Raw genomic sequence first — 27,500 nt, 5'->3', positions numbered from 1 at the left:
TCGTTCGTTCGTTGTTCGTTCGTTCGTTCGTTCGTTCGTTCGTTCGTTCGTTCGTTCGTTCGTTCGTTCGTTCGTTCGTTCGTTCGTTCGTTCGTTCGTTCGTTAGTTAGTAGTAGTTAGTTAGTTAGTTAGTTAGTTAGTTAGTTAGTTAGTTAGTTAGTTAGTAGTTAGTTAGTTAGTAGTTAGTTAGTTAGTTAGTTAGTAGTTAGTTAGTTAGCTAGTTAGTTAGTTAGTTAGTTAGTTAGTTAGTCATAAATCTTCAGGTCATATCTTTAAGATTTTTCGGATAATATAGTACATCCGGTTGTTGTTTTTCAGATTTCCAGTTTGGGGCACCAACCTTACACATACCCCATACATCATCAATTTTTTGCACTTATTTATTTTATACAAAATTTATTGATTTATTACGTGCTCTTATTCCTCTAGTTTATTAAATTTAAATTTGACACTTGTTTAAAATAACAATAAAAGGGAAAAGCCATAAACAAAAACATATATGTATTAATAAACAATAAAAAGGGTGTTATTTTTAAATTGTATGGAATTACAAAATAACATAAATTCAGAATAATTCTATTAATTGAAATTTGTCGAATAAGATTTTTTTATTTATTTAAATGTGACAATACCGGAGTTGGGAGTAACAGTTACTTTTTGAATGTTGGACGATATCAGACACAAATTAACGGCATGCATTCTTAAATTTAGTTCCCCACTGAAAAGTTGGTTTGGTATCGAAAGTATATAAGAGTCCTTTGTATGACAGGATTTTGTTAAGTGATTATAGAGCAGTCTATAAACAAGGCTATAGAAAAGTATATAGTAAATTAACTACAGAATAGTTCAAAGTCTCTGACGTAACTCTGGAGAATCATTAATTCTTTCGTCAACAACTGCAGACTATTTGTGTATCTATTTTTATTGAATTAATATGTATATATTTCTTCAAAACATGCTCTGCCAAGTCACATTCGAATAGATAATAATTAGTTTATATAAATATATTGGTCATTATCTGATTGACTGACCGATTGAACAAATAAAATGTGTGTCAATTAATTAAATATTCCTCGATAATAATTAACTTTTACGATGAAGCCACATTTTAACAAGCTCTGACGCACATACACACTCACAATTATATAGTCCATTAGCATTTTTATATATATTTTTTTAATTTAATTGTAGTTCATGTTAAAATCAAATAAAATCCAGTTTAGTGCGGTTTAACTTAATTCGTATACAAAGATCGATATTTATGTATTTATAGAAATAGAAATAGAAGTAGTAAAATAAGAGTTTATTAATAAATTAACACTAAATTGTAAGTAATAGCTAAAATTGAAATATAAATAGTTAATAGGTAGACGTTAATGGTTGTTAATGTTATGTCATCTTAAATATTTAAGTTTAATTTAATAGGGCTCTAAATTAGACCCTATATCACTAAAGTGGAGACAGTGATATGCGTTTAGGCATTGTGATGTTTGTAACACAAAAAAAGTAATGACAAACAAAGACTATATAACAGTCTGTAGGCGAAAAATTGTACAAAAGAGTAATTAGTCCAAAAACTGTCGAAAGACCTATAGTCGAGATACTATATAATAGTCACGATACTTTCTTTTATTGTAAATATATTTAATATTTACTGGACCGATTGCGAACACAGTTTAACTCATATCATAACATAGTTAGGCAAAATTCCCGAACGTTTGCTACTAAAAACCTTTTCAGAAAATCACTCTCAATAAGAGGCCTTAGGGTCGAAACGATCTTAACCAATTCTCAAACTTTAAATGGGTAAGAATCTCAACTTTCTTGGTATGAAGGTTGTGGTTGTGATATAATGTGTGGGCCACTTTTGATAAGCGGAACTGGCGCTGTGGAATGAACCAAATGTAATGTTACGATTATCATCGGCCAACAAATGACTTATAGATCTATGAAATAACTACAACGTAATAATTCTCATTATGATATCGTTTTTGCTATATAATTCGTTACAAAATTATTTTCATATAAATATGATGATAGATGTCTGGTGTAGAGTACCATTTGTTGGAGCAAGTCCAACTATAAATTTTAACTTAATTTGTTTTGTAATTATTTGATAAATATTTAGTAGTAAATGTATATTATTTATTTAATGATACATCAATCACATGATAGGTGCAGAACGGGTGAATGAGACAAAGTGAGTGACAGTCCGTCATATGCAATGAGAAAACATATATAAAAACAAATGTGTTTATTTATGAAGTGCAAAAACTATCAAATTATAAACAAAGCGACAAGCGACCACCACAAATATTTTTCTTGAAAACAAATGTTAAAAGTAAGGCAAACTAAGCTATATTTTCTCAATAATTAGTCCGATGTTATTAAAATTTCACATTGTTATAGAGGGATCAAATTATATTAACATAAAATTAGAAGCGTTTTGGATTTCTACTTTGTTCGTAACAAATTCAGTTTGTTTTTAATTTTTCTTACAAAATCCATTGGTATCAACTGTAAAACTGGGTTAATACAAATTGCAACACAATGCTTATTGTCTAATTAAAGAAATGCCTGGAGATTTGACTTCAAACTGGCGATGAAGTCATCATAACAAAATACCCACACACACAATCACTAATGGGACATGCAACGTTCAACGTCACAGTGGTAAACGTGCCTCAAACAATGAAGTGTCTATTAAATGCTTCTTAACAACTACAAGTGTTTTATTCGTTAACATTTTCTTTTTTATTATTATTATAAGCTATTTTTTTTTTTTTTTTTTTTTTTTTGCAAAGTTTTCAATATTTTATAAACAGCAGTTACATACACAACAACTTATTTACATAGTATAATGTATAGTAGAATGGTCCCAATTATAAGGAGTAAATTAAATATGTTTATTTTCCTTTGACTTGTTGCAAACAGTACCGCATTAGATTCATGAACAGCAACATATGTATATTAGAACTAGTTCATGTTGCCATTACTTCTGGAATGTATTCCTTGAAAGGAGTTCTCATAGAACAATTTCTATAGACTAGACTATAGACTGAACTATAGGTTAAACTATAGACTAGACTATAGACTGAACTATAGGTTAAACTATAGACTAGACTATAGACTACACTGTAGACTAGATTATAGACTAGAGTATAGACTAGACTGTAGACTAGACTGTAAACTAGACTGTAGACTAGACTGTAAACTAGACTGTAAACTAGACTGTAGACTAGACTGTATACTAGACTGTAGACTAGACTATAGACTAGAGTATAGACTGGACTGTAGACTAGACTGTAGACTAGACTATAGACTAGACTATAGACTAGACTATAGACTAGACTATAGACTAGACTATAGACCCTATAGACTAGACTAGACTAGACTATAGACTAGACTATAGACTAGACTATAGACTAGACTATAGACTAGACTATAGACTAGACTATAGACTAGACTATAGACTAGACTATAGACTAGACTATAGACTAGACTATAGACTAGACTATAGACTAGACTATAGACTAGACTATAGACTAGACTATAGACTAGACTATAGACTAGACTATAGACTAGACTATAGACTAGACTATAGACTAGACTATAGACTAGACTATAGACTAGACTATAGACTAGACTATAGACTAGACTATAGACTAGACTATAGACTAGACTATAGACTAGACTATAGACTAGACTATAGACTAGACTATAGACTAGACTATAGACTAGACTATAGACTAGACTATAGACTAGACTATAGACTAGACTATAGACTAGACTATAGACTAGACTATAGACTAGACTATAGACTAGACTATAGACTAGACTATAGACTAGACTATAGACTAGACTATAGACTAGACTATAGACTAGACTATAGACTAGACTATAGACTAGACTATAGACTAGACTATAGACTAGACTATAGACTAGACTATAGACTAGACTATAGACTAGACTATAGACTAGACTATAGACTAGACTATAGACTAGACTATAGACTAGACTATAGACTAGACTATAGACTAGACTATAGACTAGACTATAGACTAGACTATAGACTAGACTATAGACTAGACTATAGACTAGACTATAGACTAGACTATAGACTAGACTATAGACTAGACTATAGACTAGACTATAGACTAGACTAGACTAGACTATAGACTAGACTATAGACTAGACTATAGACTAGACTATAGACTAGACTATAGACTAGACTATAGACTAGACTATAGACTAGACTATAGACTAGACTATAGACTAGACTATAGACTAGACTATAGACTAGACTATAGACTAGACTATAGACTAGACTATAGACTAGACTATAGACTAGACTATAGACTAGACTATAGACTAGACTATAGACTAGACTATAGACTAGACTATAGACTAGACTATAGACTAGACTATAGACTAGACTATAGACTAGACTATAGACTAGACTATAGACTAGACTAGACTAGACTATAGACTAGACTATAGACTAGACTATAGACTAGACTATAGACTAGACTATAGACTAGACTAGACTAGACTATAGACTAGACTATAGACTAGACTATAGACTAGTCTATAGACTAGACTATAAACTAGACTATAGACTAGACTATAGACTAGACATAGACTAGACTATAGACTAGACTATAGACTAGACTATAGACTAGACTATAACTATAGACTAGACTATAGACTAGACTATAGACTAGACTATAGACTAGACTATACACTAGACTATAGACTAGACTGTAGACTAGACTATAGACTAGACTATAGACTAGACTATAGACTAGACTATAGACTAGACTATAGACTAGACTATAGACTAGACTATAGACTAGACTATAGACTAGACTATAGACTAGACTATAGACTGGACTATAGACTAGACTATGGACTAGACTATAGACTAGACTATAGACTAGACTATAGACTAGACTACAGACTAGACTATAGACTAGACTATAGACTAGACTATAGACTAGACTATAGACTAGACTATAGACCCATACTTAATTTAAGTATATCAAATGTTAAAATAATCCAAATTTTTACTTGATTTCATCTAGTTCTAGGAAAGCTTTAGGGAACCAATAGTTATTAATTCACTATAAACATGTGTTAGGATCTGATCGTTTTACTTGACACTATCCTAATATGTATGTATATAGTACATGTTTGTTTGACTATATAAATCTGTTATATTGGAGGGTAAGGTTGTATGTAAGTTTATGTTGTAAAATGTTAAAAGAAATATATAATAACAAGAAATGGGTAGAAAAAAAAGAAACGTATAAGAAAAACAAACATTGACCTTACAAAAGCATTTACAAACTTACAGAAAATATCTTTGCAGTTTATTGTAAATGACAGAAAAATACATGTGTATGGGTAGTAAAAACATACACTTACTTAAACATATACATGTGTATAACATAAATAACGGTCACACTAAAACTAATTTACATATTTAAGTTAGTGTTGCAAAAGTTTTGTGAAAACAATAAAACCGAATAGAAAATGCCATATTAATTTTAAAGGTTTTATGTTTGGCAAATATACATTAGAGCATACAGTTGAATAAAGTTATAACGAAGGGGAAAATAAACGAACAAGACCAGCGGGAAAAAAATCAATAATTAAATTAACACAAAAGGAAAATTTTGTATAAAGTTTCCAGCTCAGTTTTTGAAACACATTTTCTGCGTTTTAGGTATTTCGGTAGTTGTATAATATAAAATGAGAAGACTAGTAATGCCGTTCTGTAAGAAAGATTTGGGTCTATATACAATGAAAGTTTTAATCACATCTTTATCCGTTAAAATTTTTTATTTGCAATTTAAAAAAATTTATATTATTCTATAAATGGATTTTCTTTGTTGAAAACTGAAAGCACATTCTATAAAATATTTTCATAATTTATTCTCAAATAATTTACTTTTTGTTCATAAAATTTGGAGCAATTTGTATAATTTTTTTTTTATATACATACTCTGTAACAAAACACTTCAATTTGTTTCCAAGAAACTTTATTCTTATACATATTTAATGCAAATTAAAAATTCCAATTAAAAATATATGCAGCAATAGTAATCATAAGAGTCTCAATTTTTACAGCACTAAACACAAATATAATTACAAATATAAATTTACAAACGACAAAACTCATACATATGTACATACTTCATACATATTTACATTTTCTTTAACTTTTCCAAACATTGGCAAAAAATAAAATGAAAACGTTTTCTCTAATGGGAAAATAAATATTATTTATAAAAAAACACATACATACTCAAATAAATATAGTTTTTCTCTATTTTCTTCTCATGATTTGTGACGAAAAAAAAAAATAGAAGAAAATGTTCTAAATAACCCACATCTTTTATTCCATTTTTATGTTATTTTTATCGTAATTTGTGTGAACTACAGCAAGTATTTATGTTTGAACAAGTATTAAATATATATGTATGTATGTACAATCTACATTGTACATAGTATGAATCATGAATGGAAAACTAATATTTTAAAATAGTACTAATTATAACAAAAATAGTACTTTTTTAAGTTTGAAAGTACTAAACTAATATCTAACTAGACTATAAATTGATTATGGAATAGACTAGAGACTAGATTATAGACTAGACTATAGATTTGACTATAGACTAGACTAAAGACTAGACTAGATTATAGACTAGACTATAGATTTGACTATAGACTAGAATAAAGACTAGACTAGATTATAGACTAGATTATAGACTAGATTATAGACTAGATTATAGACTAGACTGTAGACTAGACTATAGACTAGACTATAGACAAGACTATAGAATAGACTATAGACTAGACTATAGACTAGACTATAGAATAGACTATGGGCTAGACTATACTAGACTATAGACTAGACTATAGACTAGACTATAGACTAGACTATAGACTAGACTATAGACTAGACTATAGACTAGACTATAGACTAGACTATAGAATAGACTATAGACTAGACTATAGAATAGACTATAGACTAGACTACTAGACTATAGACTAGACTATAGACTAGACTATAGACTAGACTATAGACTAGACTATAGACTAGACTATAGACTAGACTATAGACTAGACTATAGACTAGACTATAGACTAGACTATAGACTAGACTATAGACTAGACTATAGACTAGACTATAGACTAGACTATAGACTAGACTATAGACTAGACTATAGACTAGACTATAGACTAACTATAGACTAGACTATAGACTAGACTATAGACTAGACTATAGACTAGACTATAGACTAGACTATAGACTAGACTATAGACTAGACTATAGACTAGACTATAGACTAGACTATAGACTAGACTATACTAGACTAGACTATAGACTAGACATAGACTAGACTATAGACTAGACTATAGACTAGACTATAGACTAGACTATAGACTAGACTATAGACTAGACTATAGACTAGACTATAGACTAGACTATAGACTAGACTATAGACTAGACTATAGACTAGACTATAGACTAGACTATAGACTAGACTATAGACTAGACTATAGACTAGACTATAGACTAGACTATAGACTAGACTATAGACTAGACTATAGACTAGCCTATAGACTAGACTATAGACTAGACTATAGACTAGACTATAGACTAGACTATAGACTAGACTATAGACTAGACTATAGACTACTATAGACTAGACTATAGACTAGACTATAGACTAGACTATAGACTAGACTATAGACTAGACTATAGACTAGACTATAGACTAGACTATAGACTAGACTATAGACTAGACTAGACTAGACTATAGACTAGACTATAGACTAGACTATAGACTAGACTATAGACTAGACTATAGACTAGACTATAGACTAGACTATAGACTAGACTATAGACTAACTGACTAGACTATAGACTAGACTATAGACTAGACTATAGACTAGACTATAGACTAGACTAGACTATAGACTAGACTATAGACTAGACTATAGACTAGACTATAGACTAGACTATAGACTAGACTATAGACTAGACTATAGACTAGACTATAGACTAGACTATGACTAGACTAGACTAGACTATAGACTAGACTATAGACTAGACTATAGACTAGACTATAGACTAGACTATAGACTAGACTATAGACTAGACTATAGACTAGACTATACTAGACTATAGACTAGACTATAGACTAGACTATAGACTAGACTATAGACTAGACTATAGACTAGACTATAGACTAGACTATAGAGATATAGACTAGACTATAGACTAGACTATAGACTAGACTATAGACTAGACTATAGACTAGACTATAGACTAGACTATAGACTAGACTATAGACTAGACTATAGACTAGACTATAGACTAGACTATAGACTAGACTATAGACTAGACTATAGACTAGACTATAGACTAGACTATAGACTAGACTATAGACTAGACTATAGACTAGACTATAGACTAGACTATAGACTAGACTATAGACTAGACTATAGACTAGACTATAGACCTAGACTATAGACTAGACTATAGACTAGACTATAGACTAGACTATAGACTAGACTATAGACTAGACTATAGACTAGACTATAGACTAGGACATAGACTAGACTATAGACTAGCCTAATAGACTAGACTATAGACTAGACTATAGACTAGACTAATGACTAGACTATAGACTAGACTATAGACTAGACTATAGACTAGACTATAGACTAGACTATAGACTAGACTATAGACTAGACTATAGGACTAGACTATAGACTAGACTATAGACTAGACTATAGACTAGACTATAGACTAGACTATAGACTAGACTATAGACTAGACTATAGACTAGACTATAGACTAGACTATAGACTAGACTATAGACTAGACATAGACTAGACTATAGACTATAGACTAGAATATAGACTAGACTATAGACTAGACTATAGACTAGACTAGACTAGACTAGACTATAGACTAGACTATAGACTAGACTATAGACTAGACTATAGACTAGACTATAGACTAGACTATAGACTAGACTATAGACTAGACTATAGACTAGACTATAGACTAGACTATAGACTAGACTATAGACTAGACTATAGACTAGACTATAGACTAGACTATAGACTAGACTATAGACTAGACTATAGACTAGACTATAGACTAGACTATAGACTAGACTATAGACTAGACTATAGGCTAGACTATAGACTAGACTATAGACTAGACTATAGACTAGACTATAGACTAGACTATAGACTAGACTATAGACTAGACTATAGACTAGACTATAGACTAGACTATAGACTAGACTATAGACTAGACTATAGACTAGACTATAGACTAGACTATAGACTAGACTATAGACTAGACTATAGACTAGACTATAGACTAGACTATAGACTAGACTATAGACTAGACTATAGACTAGACTATAGACTAGACTATAGACTAGACTATAGACTAGACTATAGACTAGACTATAGACTAGACTATAGACTAGACTATAGACTAGACTATAGACTAGACTATAGACTAGACTATAGACTAGACTATAGACTAGACAATAGACTAGACTATAGACTAGACTATAGACTAGACTATAGACTAGACTATAGACTACACTATAAACTAAACTGTGTTAGAAAAAGTAAAGAATATCTCATGGTATTTTCGTTATTAATAATTACTAAAGTACTGAATTTTCCATGCCTGGTATGAATACAAGTGGATGTTAAAGAAATTTAGGTTTTGAATACAAGTCCATTCATTCATCCATTATATACTCATCTTCTTCATCATCATACTCGTTTACATTTTCACCTACAAAATACGTAGAAAATATAACAAAAACAACACATGTCTAAAATGAAATCAAGTGTATGATGAGTGAATGAATATGTAAAAATAAATTGTAATTGACTGTAATAATTCTTAAGAAAATTTTGCAAAGAAATAAAGATTGAAAAACCCACAAAATACATAAATTATTTATTTATTTGCTTTATTTACTTATGTAAAACAAAATTGATGTGTTGATTAAATAATACTTGGTGTAATAATAGTATGTGATGAGGTTTAAAAGCAAAAGCAGTTATCTCAATTTTTTTCGTCAATCAACTTTTTGTCAAAAAGCCTACTTCAAGTAAAAGCTGATTAGCTTTAAGCTAGTAATAACCCAGCAAAAATTTTCATTACCTAGTAATCTAGAAAGTAATATTGCAATCACGTGGAAACTAATTACTTTTGGGGTGAATAACTAATTATTTTTGTTCGACGAGGTTCAAATAATATGTACCTACCTTAAACAAATTAATAAATGGTTACTAATTTGATTACAAAAACTTTGCGAAATAACTAGTTACAAATAAACCTACAAATATGTTATGTGATAGCTAGTTATTTTGGGCCGACTTTGTATGTAGAAAACAAAAAATAAAAAAATTCTCGGCCGGGATTTGAACCCAGGCATTCAGTTGTTTTCTGTGTTTCTCACTCCAGCCGCTTACTCGATGCTCCATTAACATGTTGCTTTTTGTAATTTTGAGAACGGCATTTTACAAAAATATATAAATGAATGTCATTTTGAAAAAAATAAACAGTATCCAGCAAGGCTCGAACCACGAACCCCCTGTTTGTTAAATAAACGACCTAGACAATTGAGCCATAACAAATCCAAATTGTTTTGTTCTTTACCAGTAATAACCTATTCAGCTAAATAAAATAATGTGGATGATAATGAACACTCATTACCAAGTAATGTATGAAATAACTACTGGCTATTACCAAAAATTTCAGATTTTTTGCTGGGAAGCTATGTTTAAAATCTACTGACTGAATAGTATCTATCTCTATTGAAAATATCAGATTTTGCTAAGCTTCATATAGGATCCTTTATCAAATATGTAATTTTAAAATATTAGAAAATTTTTAAAAACATGTATGTTAGTATCTTTAGAAATACATATTTAGTTGTCTTACTTATTTTAAAAACTACAAAAGTGCAGATTGCCATCTTTGCTTCTATAAATTTTATTCATACATAAATACATACATGTAGTAAATGTAAATATATACAATTGTAATTGAATAGGTTTTGAAATAAGATTTTGCAACAAAACAGTTTAATACTATAGTCATTACTTAAATCCACAAAGCATTCCAATATGTTAAGTCAATGCAAACGGAAATTTTAGTAAATTTAGTTGTAAAGAAAATAAAACAAAAAAATAATACCGGAAATGTTTTGAGACTTTGCAGGTTCAAATGGATTAATATGGTATAATACTTTCATACGCATTAATGAGGGTGTGAAATTGTGTAGATTTAATATAGATGTTATTAAGTATACGATTAGGTATCAGCCTGTTTGATTTCACTACAATAAATTCTCTTTATTTGTATTGAACACGCCCACTTTTAAAATATACTGTAATGTTTATTATTTTTTTATTTATCAAATGGTCTTACTAAATTATTAACACAATAATAGGGAAAAATGGGCATTGTGGGCATGGTTATCATAAGAATTATATTAGTTTATGTTATAAATTTTAATATATTTTAAAAATACTTTGTAAAAATTACTTAAATTGTAAATTAGCATTAACATAGAAACTGGGCGTGGACATGTTATAGCCGCCCTTTTTTTGATGGGGTTGTTTTAACTCTTATATAAATGTGCCACTGTGCAGGATCTAGAAATTATACAACAAATATACCGTCTTTTAACCCTTTAAAAGCAATTTTTGAAATAACTAAACTAAAATTTATAAAATGATCGCTATAGGTTCGACTAGGATTTTTCAACATTATATACGCCTAGATTCATACTATTATAATGGTGCACAAAATACTAAGCGAGCATTGAAAGGGACAGCGTCTGGTAGACTATTATTCTATGGCGAAAGGCTAAATTATACTTAAATCTCAAGAAAAATATGAAAGCTAATTCTATCACACGATATACAACTGAATATAGCCTATATAGTTCCAACATCTACCCCTTTCGTGTTTTCACCTGATATATTAGACCTTATAGTACCATTCCTTTTAAACATATTTATCTAACGAACTTCACACCCAAGTTAATTTTCTGTTCAATTTGGGCCTTGAACTAAACAAATTTTACTTATCTTTAAATATGTATTTGTTAACTAATGAATTGTGCTAAAAGCGCTAATTGAAAGATATCTTATTTTTGTTTTCTTATTTTACAGACAAAATGGTACGTTAATAATAAAAATACCTCCCAGCCAAAAAAAAAAAACATTTGAACTTCAATTTCAAACAGCATGAGAGGTAAGTAATAATGTTAAAAATTTACTAATTATTTAAAAAATTTAAAAATTATTTAAAAAAATACGTATTACTTTCTTTTGCCAACAGGTCGACGTATACCTTTACCCCTACCTAATACGGGGACAATGCATCGTAAACGTAATACCTATTATATACGAGGCATAATTGTGATAACTTTAGTAATATTTTTATTCCTACAATTACATGCTTTTAATTTTCGTAAGTATATTTAAATCATTTAATTATAACAAATAAATAATTGAGATTTTTCTTATAATTCCAGCTGAATCTCGTGACAATTTGTTTACAGAACCCACAAATGATTCAGTTGATGCCATATTGTCAATGGTGCCATCTGTTTTACACAAATTTCTAACACCCAAAACACGTAATCAAACTTTAGCAGCTAGTTGTAAGTTTTTTACTTTAACAAATATATATTTCGTTTAATTTAAATTTATTTTCTTTCTTCCTTAAGTACAACATAATGGTTCTTTATTGAATGGTGCTGGCGGTTCGGTTAGTTTTGTCGATTTATATCATCCACCCAATATAACGGAGATTAAACGACAAATTGCCAAATATAATGAAATGCAATTAGTTTTAAATGAATATACATTTGGTCCGCTACAAAATGATTCTGTGATAATTGTAGTACAAGTGAGTTTTTATCGCAAATCTTTCCATTTTTCTTCTCTTCTAAATTTTCCCAATTTCTAATATCTTGCTTCAGGTTCACACTCGTATTACATACCTACGCCATTTGATCGTGAGTCTAGCTCAGGCTCGTGATATTTCTAAAGTTCTATTAATATTTTCACATGATTTTTATGATGAAGATATTAATGATTTAGTACAGAGTATAGACTTTTGTAAAGTTATGCAGGTGAGTTTAACAAAAAATACTAAAAACTACATTTTTATAAGAAATTAAAGACCGAATTTTGAAATAGTCTTCGTCTATTATACTTTACTTTTTAAATTTTTTCAGAAATGAAATCCACTTTTAAAATTACATACAATTTCAGATATTTTATCCACATTCGATACAAACACATCCACATGAATTTCCGGGAGTAGATCCGGATGACTGTCCACGTGATATTAAAAAAGATCAGTAAGTCAATGTTAATCATAAAAAATATCGAAGAGACCAAATTAAAGTATTTATGATCAAGTAAACTATTAACTTGATTTCGAAAGCGAAATTTGTCTTGATATTCGATCAAAAATTCGTTAATACGGCCATGGATTTTTAAAAAGTTATTTAATATTTTTATTGGAAAACACTTCCTTTGTTTCCAGAGCCATAATTCGTAAATGCAATAACGCACTATATCCTGATCTTTATGGACATTATAGAGAGGCAAAATTTACACAAACAAAACATCATTGGTGGTGGAAGGCCAATAGGGTTTTCGATCAATTGGAAGTGACAAGATATCATACAGGTAAGATATGCATGTAATCTAGTGTATAGTCATGTAATCTAGTGTATAGTCTAGTCTAGTCTAGTCTATAGTCTAGTCTATAGTCTAGTCTATAGTCTAGTCTATAGTCTAGTCTATAGTCTAGTCTATACTATAGTCTAGTCTATAGTCTAGTCTATAGTCTAGTCTATAGTCTAGTCTATAGTCTAGTCTATAGTCTAGTCTATAGTCTAGTCTATAGTCTAGTCTATAGTCTAGTCTATAGTCTAGTCTACAGTCTAGTCTATAGTCTAGTCTATAGTCTAGTCTATAGTCTAGTCTATAGTCTAGTCTATAGTCTTGTCTATAGTCTAGTCTATAGTCTAGTCTATAGTCTAGTCTATAGTCTAGTCTATAGTCTAGTCTATAGTCTAGTCTATAGTCTAGTCTATAGTCTAGTCTATAGTCTAGTCTATAGTCTAGTCTATAGTCTAGTCTATAGTCTAGTCTATAGTCTAGTCTATAGTCTAGTCTATAGTCTAGTCTATAGTCTAGTCTATAGTCTAGTCTATAGTCTAGTCTATAGTCTAGTCTATAGTCTAGTCTATAGTCTAGTCTATAGTCTAGTCTATAGTCTAGTCTATAGTCTAGTCTATAGTCTAGTCTATAGTCCTAGTCTATAGTCTAGTCTATAGTCTAGTCTATAGTCTAGTCTATAGTCTAGTCTATAGTCTAGTCTATAGTCTAGTCTATAGTCTAGTCTATAGTCTAGTCTATAGTCTAGTCTATAGTCTATCTATAGTCTAGTCTATAGTCTAGTCTATAGTCTAGTCTATAGTCTAGTCTATAAGTCTAGTCTAATAGTCTAGTCTATAGTCTAGTCTATAGTCTAGTCTATAGTCTAGTCTATAGTCTAGTCTATAGTCTAGTCTATAGTCTAGTCCTATAGTCTAGTCTATAGTCTAGTCTATAGTCTAGTCTAAGTCTAGTCTATAGTCTAGTCTATAGTTAGTCTTAGTCTAGTCTATAGTCTAGTCTATAGTCTAGTCTATAGTTAGTCTATAGTCTAGTCTATAGTCTAGTCTATAGTCTAGTCTATAGTCTAGTCTATAGTCTAGTCTATAGTCTAGTCTATAGTCTAGTCTATAGTCTAGTCTATAGTCTAGTCTATAGTCTAGTATAGTCTAGTCTAGTAGTCTAGTCTAGTCTAGTCTAGTCTAGTCTAGTCTAGTCTAGTCTAGTCTAGTCTAGTCTAGTCTAGTCTAGTCTAGTCTAGTCTAGTCTATAGTCTAGTCTAGTCTAGTCTAGTCTATAGTCTAGTCTAGTCTAGTCTATAGTCTAGTCTATAGTCTAGTCTAGTCTATAGTCTAGTCTATAGTCTAGTCTATAGTCTAGTCTATAGTCTAGTCTATAGTCTAGTCTATAGTCTAGTCTATAGTCTAGTCTATAGTCCAGTCTATAGTCTAGTCTATAGTCTAGTCTATAGTGTAGTCTAGTCTATAGTCTAGTCTACAGTCTAGTCTATAGTTTAGTCTATAGGCTAGTCTATAGTCTAATGCTAACAAACCAAATTTATCAACTCTTTTCAGGTTTAGTTTTATTCCTGGAAGAAGATCATTATGTAGCCGAAGATTTTCTATATCTATTGGAGATGATGCAAAGGCGTACAAAAGATTTATGTCCACAATGTAATATTTTATCATTAGGCACCTATTTAAAGACATTTAATTATTACACATACAATAGCAAGGTAAGTTTAGTATTAAGTTAAAAATAAAAATTTTATAAATTTAATTTTAAATGATGTTAACCTTCATTTTACTAAAAATTTACATCAAATAAATACTTCGATTTCTTTGTTAATTTGTTGTCTTTCTTCACCTTAACCTTAAATTCAAATTCCTTTGAAATCTGTTTCTTTTTTTTCTTCAAAGATTTGCATTAATAAGACTTTTTTATTTAATATTTTTGTTTACTACATTTTTTCCAAATTGTGTTTGTTTTCTTTTCCCGTTCTATAAACGTGTTATAATATTTATAAAAATAACAAACAAATCAAAAAAGAAAGAAAAAAATGAATCATCAATAAATTACAATACATTCGATGGGCCATAAACTGCAAATGTTTGAGAAATTGAAATTGTTTTAAATTATTTTATAAATTAAATTAACGTAGCAAAAAATATTGCTTAATTTGAGTGATCACCTTTAAATGTTAGCGATCGTTAAGTACAGTGTTGAAAATACATTTAGAGTGAATAATGACAGTTTTAATGATTATATATCTAGAGAATATGGCTTGTGAAAATAATAAAAGTTTTTTTAATATTTTAATTTTTGATCACTTTTTTCTTTTAGTACATTTTTTAGTTATATTAAAAAGAAGTCTAAGTAATTATTCAGGTTTTTGTATAATTTATAATATTATTATGACACTAATGTAAATTTTATGTTTACATGCTTTTCATTCCCATCTTTACAATCATCTGAACATTTTAATTAAGTATTTCTAATATAAACTTAACTAGAAATACAACTCTGTAAATTCAAAAATCTTGACCAAATTTGCAACATTTAATAGAGATCGAAATTTGACGGTTTAAAGAGAGATTTAGATATCATAGTTAGTAATTTTTCCATATTTATTATTATTATTTCTTCTTTCATTCAGTCCCATTGTGTTTATGCTATTTTTATGTGGTTTGTGGCGTATCGTTTCAATTGTAATTTAAAACTCATTTAAAAAGTACTTATGTGTCTTCTTAACAATTTATCCTACATTTACATACATACAAATATATTAATTTATCAATCATAAACATACAAACATAAACATACATACATATCTTCTATTATATAAACAGAAATACATTTTTCTTATAATTTATTAAATTTATATGTATTTTTTTAATTGTGTGTGTGCGTGTGCTGCAGTCAAAACAAAAATCATATAGCAATCAATATGCTTCTTCCTCGCTGATCTCTACTAACAATTTATTAGGATATTCGTATCATAGGAATAGAAAATCACTACAATTATCATCGCAATCAGCTTTAACATCATCTTCTTCTAACAATAATAACAATATTAATAATAGTAACAACAATAATAAACATTATAATAGATACTATGATAATAATAAAGAAGATAATAATATTGTAACTAATCACAATAATAAAATTAAAAATAATAATAACAGTAAATTAAAATCATATGTGGGTGATACAAATCCAAATACCAATTCACATGGCACCTTTTCCATCACCTCAGCAACGAGCACTACAACTAAGAGCACTTCTCAATCAGGTGCACAACAGACATGGAGCTATCATGTCTTACCATCATTGTATTCTGTCTATCAGAAGGTATCCCAATAAAAACGATATAAAAAATACTTATAGTAAAATATCATTACATTACATTGGAAAAAAACTATAATTTACTTTTCTTTTGCTTATCATATCCATTTGCTTGCTGCATTCGATTCTTTTTTGCTTAATCTTATTTTCTTTTGCTTTAGCATCCATGTTTTTTTTTTCTTTCCCTAGTTTCTATTCTATTTTGCTAGCATTACTTTGAGATGAAATTTCTTTTTACATTAATTTAATTGGTTTTAATGAGGTCACACCGTGTGAAAAATACAACACTGTTCGCGTTTGTAGGTCAATTTTATTACAACTTTAATATAAGTGCTCTTAACGTTACTTGCTACCGTTACTCTAAGTATGAAATTTGAAAGAATTATTTATATACACTTTTTTTCTTGTATTGTAGACAGTTTTCATTAAGAAGTTATTTTTTCTTCTTTTGAGGGCTATAGTTAAGTGTTGTTTTTATTTTGGTGAAAAAATAACTCAAAAGTATCATAGCAAGAACTAGAACTGAACTAGAACTGAACTAGAACTGAACTAGAACTGAACTAGAACTGAACTAGAACTGAACTAGAACTGAACTAGAACTGAACTAGAACTGAACTAGAACTGAACTAGAACTGAACTAGAACTGAACTAGAACTGAACTAGAACTGAACTAGAACTGAACTAGAACTGAACTAGAACTGAACTAGAACTGAACTAGAACTGAACTAGAACTGAACTGAACTGAACTAGAACTGAACTAGAACTGAACTAGAACTGAACTAGAACTGAACTAGAACTGAACTAGAACTGAACTAGAACTGAACTAGAACTGAACTAGAACTGAACTAGAACTGAAACTAGAACTGAACTAGAACTGAACTAGAACTAGAACTGAACTAGAACTGAACTAGAACTGAACTAGAACTGAACTAGAACTGAACTAGAACTGAACTAGAACTGAACTAGAACTGAACTAGAACTGAACTAGAACTGAACTAGAACTGAACTAGAACTGAACTAGAACTGAACTAGAACTGAACTAGAACTGAACTAGAACTGAACTAGAACTGAACTAGAACTGAACTAGAACTGAACTAGAACTGACTAGAACTGAACTAGAACTGAACTAGAACTGAAAACTAGAACTGAACTAGAACTGAACTAGAACTGAACTAGAACTGAACTAGAACTGAACTAGAACTGAACTAGAACTGAACTAGAACTGAACTAGAACTGAACTTAGAACTGACTAGAACTGAACTAGAACTGAACTAGAACTGAACTAGAACTGAACAGAACTGAACTAGAACTGAACTAGAACTGAACTAGAACTGAACTAGAACTGAACTAGAACTGAACTAGAACTGAACTAGAACTGAACTAGAACTAGAACTAGAACTGAACTAGAACTGAACTAGAACTGAACTAGAACTGAACTAGAACTGAACTAGAACTGAACTAGAACTGACTACTAGAACTGAACTAGAACTGAACTAGACTGAACTAGAACTGAACTAGAACTGAACTAGAACTGAACTAGAACTGAACTAGAACTGAACTAGAACTGAACTAGAACTGAACTAAACTGAACTAGAACTGAACTAGAACTGAACTAGAACTGACACTAGAACTGAACTAGAACTGAACTAGAACTAAACTAGGAACTGAACTAGAACTGAACTAGAACTGAACTAGAACTGAACTAGAACTGAACTAAACTGAACTGAACTGAACTGAACTAGAACTGAACTAGAACTGAACTAGAACTGAACTAGAACTGAACTAGAACTGAACTAGAACTGAACTAGAACTGAACTAGAACTGAACTAGAACTGAACTAGAACTGAACTAGAACTGAACTAGAACTGAACTAGAACTGAACTAGAACTGAACTAGAACTGAACTAGAACTGAACTAGAACTGAACTAGAATGAACTAGAACTGAACTAGAACTGAACTAGAACTGAACTAGAACTGAACTAGAACTGAACTAGAACTGAACTAGAACTGAACTAGAACTGAACTAGAACTGAACTAGAACTGAACTAGAACTGAACTAGAACTGAACTAGAACTGAACTAGAACTGAACTAGAACTGAACTAGAACTGAACTAGAACTGAACTAGAACTGAACTAGAACTGAACTAGAACTGAACTAGAACTGAACTAGAACTGAACTAGAACTGAACGAGAACTGAACTAGAACTGAACTAGAACTGAACTAGAACTGAACTAGAACTGAACTAGATCTGAACTAGAACTGAACTAGAACTGAACTAGAACTGAACTAGAACTGAACTAGAACTGAACTAGAACTGAACTAGAACTAAACTAGAACTGAACTAGAACTGAACTAGAACTGAACTAGAACTGAACTAGAACTGAACTAGAACTGAACTAGAACTGAACTAGAGCTAAACTAATAAATTTTTTAAAAATCCTAAAATTTGAATCAGTTAAAACAATTATCAAATTTGCAAAAATTAAACATTTAATTAGTAATTTGTTTAGAAATCTGATTTTTAATTGCATGATAATTTTTCAACATTTTCACACTCACAAATGTATGAATTGTAAATTTTCAAAAATGTTCTGTTAAAAGTTTATACTGTGAACGAGTCATACATTATTTTAGATGTTATAATTAATTTGTGCGTGTATTTTAGTTTCAGTCATTATATTTATCTGAGTCTTTTGGTTTTAAAAAATTTCCCTATATACTAATTGTAACTCTAAGAGTAGGGTAATGCAAAATTAAATGTTACTTAAAATCGATTCAAAATTCGTAATGTTTTGAAAATTTACAATTTAATTTCAAACTCGTGTTTCTGTTATTGTCAGTCTTGTTTTATTTAAAAAATACACACATATGTATGTATAAATAAATATTTTACATCTGCGGTCCAAAATACATTTCTTTTCGGCAACACCCTGTTCAATTACCATTCATTTGTTTAACTATAGTAATTGCATTTTAATCGTTTTGTATGTGTTTTTATTTTAAACGGTTGTTAGTTTTTTTATAATTGTGATTTATTACGTGTATGTTGCCCGTTTGTATGACTGATTGTCTGTTTGAATGTCTATTAAAATTTATTGTTTAATAGTATGTATTACTACAACTACCTACTTACTACATTTATATTATTTGAACTTTATAATTTAATTATAATTTTCGTTATCATTAAGTGTTTTTGTGTTTTCGAATACATATATTTATTTATATCTGTATCTATGTATGTCATTTGTAAGAATTGATGTATATTTCTGTATGCAGATTAAATATCGCATGTCAAAAATGCCAAAACAACCGTTGGGCATTAACAAGTACTTTGAGGTATTTATATGTTTAATTTGTAAAATAGTAACAATATTACAAAAATGCATTTATTCAATCGATAAGAGGAATGTTCTTTAGACTTTCATAGTGGTATAGTGGAGCGTTATGGTTTTATAATATGTATGTACATTAGTTTTAGAATCAATGATATTAAAAACTTAGTAAATAGTAATAGTAAAACAAATTAAGCTAATTTCAGAATATGTTTTTAAAGAACAAGCACCGAATTATTTACATATAAATTCAATCGAGCATACTTTACGATAGTTTATAGGTCATAGACTCAAAGAATTGAATGAACTAGAACTGAACTAGAACTGAACACTGAACTACTGAACTAGAACTGAACTAGAACTGAACTAGAACTGAACTAGAACTGAACTAGAACTGAACTAGAACTGAACTAGAAACTGAACTAGAACTGAACTAGAACTGAACTAGAACTGAACTAGAACTGAACTAGAACTGAACTAGAACTGAACTAGAACTGAACTAGAACTGAACTAGAACTGAACTAGAACTGAACTAGAACTGAACTAGAACTGAACTAGAACTGAACTAGAACTGAACTAGAACTGAACTAGAACTGAACTAGAACTGAACTAGAACTGAACTAGAACTGAACTAGAACTGAACTAGAACTGAACTAGAACTGAACTAGAACTGAACTAGAACTGAACTAGAACTGAACTAGAACTGAAACTAGAACTGAACTAGAACTGAACTAGAACTGAACTAGAACTGAACTAGAACTGAACTAGAACTGAACTAGAACTGAACTAGAACTGAACTAGAACTGAACTAGAACTGAACTAGAACTGAACTAGAACTGAACTAGAATTGAACTAGAACTTAACTAAACTGAACTAGAACTGAACTAGAACTAGAACTAGAACTGAACTGAACTTAACTAGAAACTGAACTATAACTGAAACTAGAACTGAACTAGAACTGAACTAGAACTGAACTAGAACTGAACTAGAACTGAACTAGAACTGAACTAGAACTGAACTAGAACTGAACTAGAACTGAACTAGAACTGAACTAGAACTGAACTAGAACTGAACTAGAACTGAACTAGAACTGAACTAGAACTGAAACTAGAACTGAACTAGAACTGAACTAGAACTGAACTAGAACTGAACGAGAACTGAACTAGAACTGAACTAGAACTGAACTAGAACTGAAACTAGAACTGAACTAGACTGAACTAGAACTGAACTAGAACTGAACTAGAACTGAACTAGAACTGAACTAGAACTGAACTAGAACTGAACTAGAACTGAACTAGAACTGGAACTAGAACTGAACTAGAACTGAACTAGAACTGAACTAGAACTGAACTAGAACTGAACTAGAACTGAACTAGAACTGAACTAGAACTGAACTAGAACTGAACTAGAACTGAACTAGAACTGAAACTAGAACTGAACTAGAACTGAACTAGAACTGAACTAGAACTGAACTAGAACTGAACTAGAACTGAACTAGAACTGAACTAGAACTGACTAGAACTGAACTAGAACTGAACTAGAACTGAACTAGAACTGAACTAGAACTGAACTAGAACTGAACTAGAACTGAACTAGAACTGAACTAGAACTGAACTAGAACTGAACTAGAACTGAACTAGAACTGACTAGAACTGAACTAGAACTGAACTAGAACTGAACTAGAACTGAACTAGAACTGAACCTAGAACTGAACTAGAACTGAACTAGAACTGAACTAGAACTGAACTAGAACTGAACTAGAACTGAACTAGAACTGAACTAGAACTGACTAGACTGAACTAGAACTGAACTAGAACTGAACTAGAACTGAACTAGAACTGAACTAGAACTGAACTAGAACTGAACTAGAACTGAACTAGAACTGAACTAGAACTGAACTAGACTGAACTAGAACTGAACTAGAACTGAACTAGAACTGAACTAGAACTGACTAGAACTGAACTAGAACTGAACTAGAACTGAACTAGAACTGAACTAGAACTGAACTAGAACTGAACTAGAACTGAACTAGAACTGAACGAGAACTGAACTAGAACTGAACTAGAACGAAACTAGAACTGAACTAAACTGAACTAGAACGTGAACTAGAACTGAACTAGAACTGAACTAGAACTGAACTAGAACTACTAGAACTGAACTAGAACACTGAAACTAAACTGAACTAGAACTGAACTAGAACTGAACTAGAACTGAACTAGAACTGAACTAGAACTGACTAGAACTGAACTAGAACTGAACTAGAACTGAACTAGAACTGAACTAGAACTGAACTAGAACTGAACTAGAACTGAACTAGAACTGAACTAGAACTGAAACTTAGAACTGAACTAGAACTGAACTAGAACTGAAACTAGAACTGAACTAGATGACTAGAACTGAACTAGACTGAACTAGAACTTGAACTAGAACTGAACTAGAACTGAACTAGAACTGAACTAGAACTGAACCTAGAACTGAACTAGAACTGAACTAGAACTGAACTAGAACTGAACTAGAACTGAACTAAACTGAACTAGAACTGAACTAGAACTGAACTAGAACTGAACTAGAACTGAACTAGAACTGAACTAGAACTGAACTAGAACTGAACTAGAACTGAACTAGAACTGAACTAGAACTGAACTAGAACTGAACTAGACTGAACTAGAACTGAACTAGAACTGAACTAGAACTGAACTAGAACTGAACTAGAACTGAACTAGAACTGAACTAGAACTGAACTAGAACTGAAACTGAACTGAACTAGAACTGAACTAGAACTGAACTAGAACTGAACTAGAACTGAACTAGAACTGAACTAAACTGAACTAGAACTGAACTAGAACTGAACTAGAACTGAACTAGAACTGAACTAGAACTGAACTAGAACTGAACTAGAACTGAACTAGAACTGAACTAGAACTGAACTAGAACTGAACTAGAACTGAACTAGAACTGAACTAGAACTGAACTAGAACTGAACTAGAACTGAACTAGAACTGAACTAGAACTGAACTAGAACTGAACTAGAACTGAACTAGAACTGAACTAGAACTGAACTAGAACTGAACTAGAACTGAACTAGAACTGAACTAGAACTGAACTAGAACTGAACTAGAACTGAACTAGAACTGAACTAGAACTGAACTAGAACTGAACTAGAACTGAACTAGAACTGAACTAGAACTGAACTAGAACTGAACTAGAACTGAACTAGAACTGAACTAGAACTGAACTAGAACTGAACTAGAACTGAACTAGAACTGAACTAGAACTGAACTAGAACTGAACTAGAACTGAACTAGAACTGAACTAGAACTGAACTAGAACTGAACTAGAACTGAACTAGAACTGAACTAGAACTGAACTAGAACTGAACTAGAACTGAACTAGAACTGAACTAGAACTGAACTAGAACTGAACTAGAACTGAACTAGAACTGAACTAGAACTGAACTAGAACTGAACTAGAACTGAACTAGAACTGAACTAGAACTGAACTAGAACTGAACTAGAACTGAACTAGAACTGAACTAGAACTGAACTAGAACTGAACTAGAACTGAACTAGAACTGAACTAGAACTGAACTAGAACTAAACTAGAACTCAACCAGAACTGAACTAGAACTGAACTTTTATTAAAATCGGAATTTTTAGTACAAATTTTAATGTTCACTAAATTTTGGCAAAAAAATTTTAATTTCTCACGAAAAATGCGAATTTCACGTAAAACCTAATTTAGAATTCAAAATTTGTTTCAAATCTTTTCAATTAAAACAGGAATTTGTATCAGTGACAATGTTGCTAAAGATTATAATTGCAACTTGTTTCAAAGTTCCTTTTTTAATGATTTTAATATTTTCCTCAAATATTTATGAATTATGCTGTTTTCTGTTAATTTGTTCCATAATATTTTAATCAATATTCAGAAAATTGCTTGTTTAAAAAAAACTTTTCAATAACAACAGCCATTGCATTATCTCAAATTGTTTCGGTTTTAAATTTCAAATTTCAAATGTTTTTGTAAAATGTATGTAACAATTTGAAAACGTTTTTTTGTTATTTAAAAGATCTATTAATTATTATTTAGCTTTTGTTGCTATTTCTTAATTATGCATGTTATTTTTTAGCTAAATATACATATGTATGTATTTCAATCATTTAATAAACATTTCTAATACACATATGGTTTGCTTATTTATTTCAAACCCCTTTTTAAATATAATTTAGTTTTAGTTGTTTTCTTAAAAGTTATTTTATCCTTGATTAAACATTTTTTCCTAATAAATTTAAGCCTCAAAGCTTTAAAAACTATTTTAATACATTAGCAAATGTTTATGATTTATTTTGTTTATAATTTTCTATTTGTTTATCTTTAGGTAGAAGTTATGCCCTGGATTAGTAGTAAACATAATATGGGTTTTGCATTTAATCGCAGCACCTGGAATAGTATACGAAAATGTCGTCAGCATTTTTGTTCTTATGATGATTACAATTGGGACTGGTCCTTGCAACATGTATCGCAACAATGTTTACAACATAAATTGCATGCAATGATTGTAAAAGGTCCGAGAGTTTTTCATATTGGAGAATGGTAATGAGTAATAGAGAATAAAATAATAAACTTCTGATCATAATTTTATTTCATTGTATTGTTTGTTGCAGTGGCGTCCATCATAAAAAGAAAAATTGTGAATCAAATCAAGTGATTTCAAAAGTTCAACAGGTCTTACGTATTGCCCGCAAATCTGGGCAAATATTTCCTAAATCCTTAACCCTCACCGTTGCCAGTCTAATTAAAAAGACTAAATTACGTAAAGGTAATGGCGGTTGGGGTGATCGTCGTGATCATGAACTGTGTATGAATATGACTTTAATTACTAGATGAATTTAAGTGTTTAGGTAAATTTATTATTATATTTTTTTATTTTTTATTTTTTAAAATAAAGTTAATAATAAAATACTTTAAGCGATAAAAGTTAAAAGAAGCGTAAACAAATACATAAATTAAAGAAAATTTACGAAAAATGGAGAAGTTTACAATTGAGGTGTTTAGAGTAAAAGATGATAAATAAATTTTGAAAAGATTTGTTAAATGAGATTTGAAACTTTGTTTACACTTCAATTGTATATAAACTTTTCTTTTTTCAAACTCACATCACTTATGAAAACTTAAAATAAAATATGTAATTTCTTTAAATAATAAACTAAAATAAAAAAATTAGTTAATTAGCTGAAATTAAAAGAAATTTAAGCACAATTTAACAAAATCTAAAAAGACCCTTTTAAGTATAAAAAAAGATTACTTTTTCCTCTAATACTTTATTCTAACAAAAACTATTAAAAAGAGAAACATTAAATGAAAGAAAATTCTCTATAAGAATTAAAAAGAAAATACCAAAAAATTACAACTGAATTAGTTTTTAAGTATTTAATTAAATAAATTAAAACAAAACAATAATTAATAAAACGATAACATGCATTCAAAAGGCCAATAATTATAGGAAATTGTAATTTATTTATAAAAAAAAAAACGAATACCAAACCAAACGCAGTAAAACTTAGTTAAAACGAATTGTTTATAAAATAACAATCGTTTAAATTATATAAAAAAATTTAAAATTCAAATCCTATTTAAGGGGACCATCACACGTTTCTTCAATCACTGAATCGTTATAACAAAGTTCTACTGTTGCAAAAGTTGTTTAAAAAAAGACAAACTTTTTTTATTCAAATTGTAAGTTTTTCTTTAGATGTTTTTTTTTTTTTTTTTTTTGTTAATTTTTAAATGTATTAATGTAAATTAGTTAGCATATAAACACATATTTGCAAAAATTTTGTATAAAATTATTATTATTTTTTTTTTTTCTTTTGTAAAAGTTAAGCGTTAAGGTCTAAGTTAAAATAGCTTTAATAATTCATTAATAACATTTATAATTTGTGTAAGTTCTTGTCATGTTTAAGTAATTTCCTAAGGTTTTTTGTTAACTATTTTTTTAATTAATTCAATAAAAGTTTTTGATCAATAACAGAAGCCAACAAATTTGTATTCCAGAAACTTAAAGTTTACTTTTGTAAGGGATTAAGCTGCGCTAATATCCGATATTACAGATATCGTGTCCTTAAAATCGAATAACCTCCTTTTATGGTAATTTTTAAGACGTTATAACAGAGCGAAAACATCTTTATTTATAAAATTTTTCATCTCGTCTGAAATTCCAATGTATCGACTTTAAAATAAAGGTTTAACCTCTGCTATATCTCCAATATCTAAAAAAAATAAGATAATCCTAGCCCTAATTCCCTGATTCAGCGCTGCTTAGTCCATTAAAAATGTATACTTTGGTAGCTGGGTTTCGAATTTTTTTCAAATTTTGTTGGTATGTGTAATTAAAATCAAACAATTATTTGTAAAATTTTATACTAATTTTCTAAATCAAATTAATCATGGTTTATTAAAGTATATAAACAATTACCTTAATTTTCAGCTAGAATTAATACGTTGCTACTCGAATCAATTTATTTAGTTTTCTTCTTTTTTATTTGATAAATTTTCATTATTTTTTGAACTTTTTTCATTCATTTTATTATATGTATGTGTTTTCATTTCAAAAAATAACCGTTAAAAATTTAAACTCTCAATACCTACATATTGGTGCGAAAACAAACTAAAAGCGCTATATTGAAAACACACAAAAAAGCTCTAATTCTAAAGTGGCTACGATAAAAACGTAAACAAAACAAACTTAACGTCAACTAAAAGCTTAACAGCAGCCATACTCAATTCGCGCCATTTAACAACAAAAACAAAACAAACGAAAACACACATATGTATGTACAATTTTCATTACAAGAAAAACACTTCAAAAATCAAACATTTCCTTTAATATTTTTACTTAAATGTATAATTTAATTTTAAAACTGTATTTTTAACAACTTTTTATCAATTTTTTAATACTTTTAAAACGATTTTTCATTCACTAAATCATTAACACTTTTCTTAGCACACTTACCACATGAACAACGCAACAAAACTGAAAAGAAAATTTTGCCAATAACAGAGTTGTTTAATTACGACGT

At 29.8% G+C, this 27,500-nt stretch overlaps 1 protein-coding gene across 2 annotated transcripts in view; it reads left to right on the top strand.

Moving 5' to 3' along the window:
* The window catches only part of LOC119601915 (alpha-1,6-mannosyl-glycoprotein 2-beta-N-acetylglucosaminyltransferase), a 37,336-nt gene that overhangs the window by 9,475 nt on the left and 361 nt on the right, over positions 1-27,500 (top strand). The window contains exons 3-13 of one of the 2 annotated variants that reach the window (XM_037953160.1): positions 12,238-12,319; positions 12,407-12,538; positions 12,603-12,731; positions 12,798-12,979; positions 13,053-13,205; positions 13,348-13,436; positions 13,625-13,770; positions 15,318-15,478; positions 16,663-17,094; positions 24,800-25,014; positions 25,086-27,500. The exon at positions 25,086-27,500 is cut by the window's right edge and continues 361 nt beyond it. In XM_037953160.1, coding sequence (XP_037809088.1) covers positions 12,313-12,319; positions 12,407-12,538; positions 12,603-12,731; positions 12,798-12,979; positions 13,053-13,205; positions 13,348-13,436; positions 13,625-13,770; positions 15,318-15,478; positions 16,663-17,094; positions 24,800-25,014; positions 25,086-25,308 — 1,869 coding nt within the window. In that variant the 5' untranslated portion in view covers positions 12,238-12,312 and the 3' untranslated portion in view covers positions 25,309-27,500. The remainder of the gene's footprint in view (positions 1-12,237; positions 12,320-12,406; positions 12,539-12,602; positions 12,732-12,797; positions 12,980-13,052; positions 13,206-13,347; positions 13,437-13,624; positions 13,771-15,317; positions 15,479-16,662; positions 17,095-24,799; positions 25,015-25,085) is intronic. The other variant, XM_037953161.1, reaches the window with a different exon arrangement.

This window comes from Lucilia sericata, unplaced genomic scaffold (genome assembly GCF_015586225.1).
Source record: "Lucilia sericata isolate MDLA Ls3-8-SP2 unplaced genomic scaffold, ASM1558622v1 Contig000199F_arrow, whole genome shotgun sequence".
Taxonomy (NCBI): Eukaryota; Metazoa; Arthropoda; class Insecta; order Diptera; family Calliphoridae; genus Lucilia; species Lucilia sericata.
The sequence above is the reverse complement of the archived record's forward strand: the minus strand, read 5'-3'. Positions and strand labels throughout refer to the sequence as shown.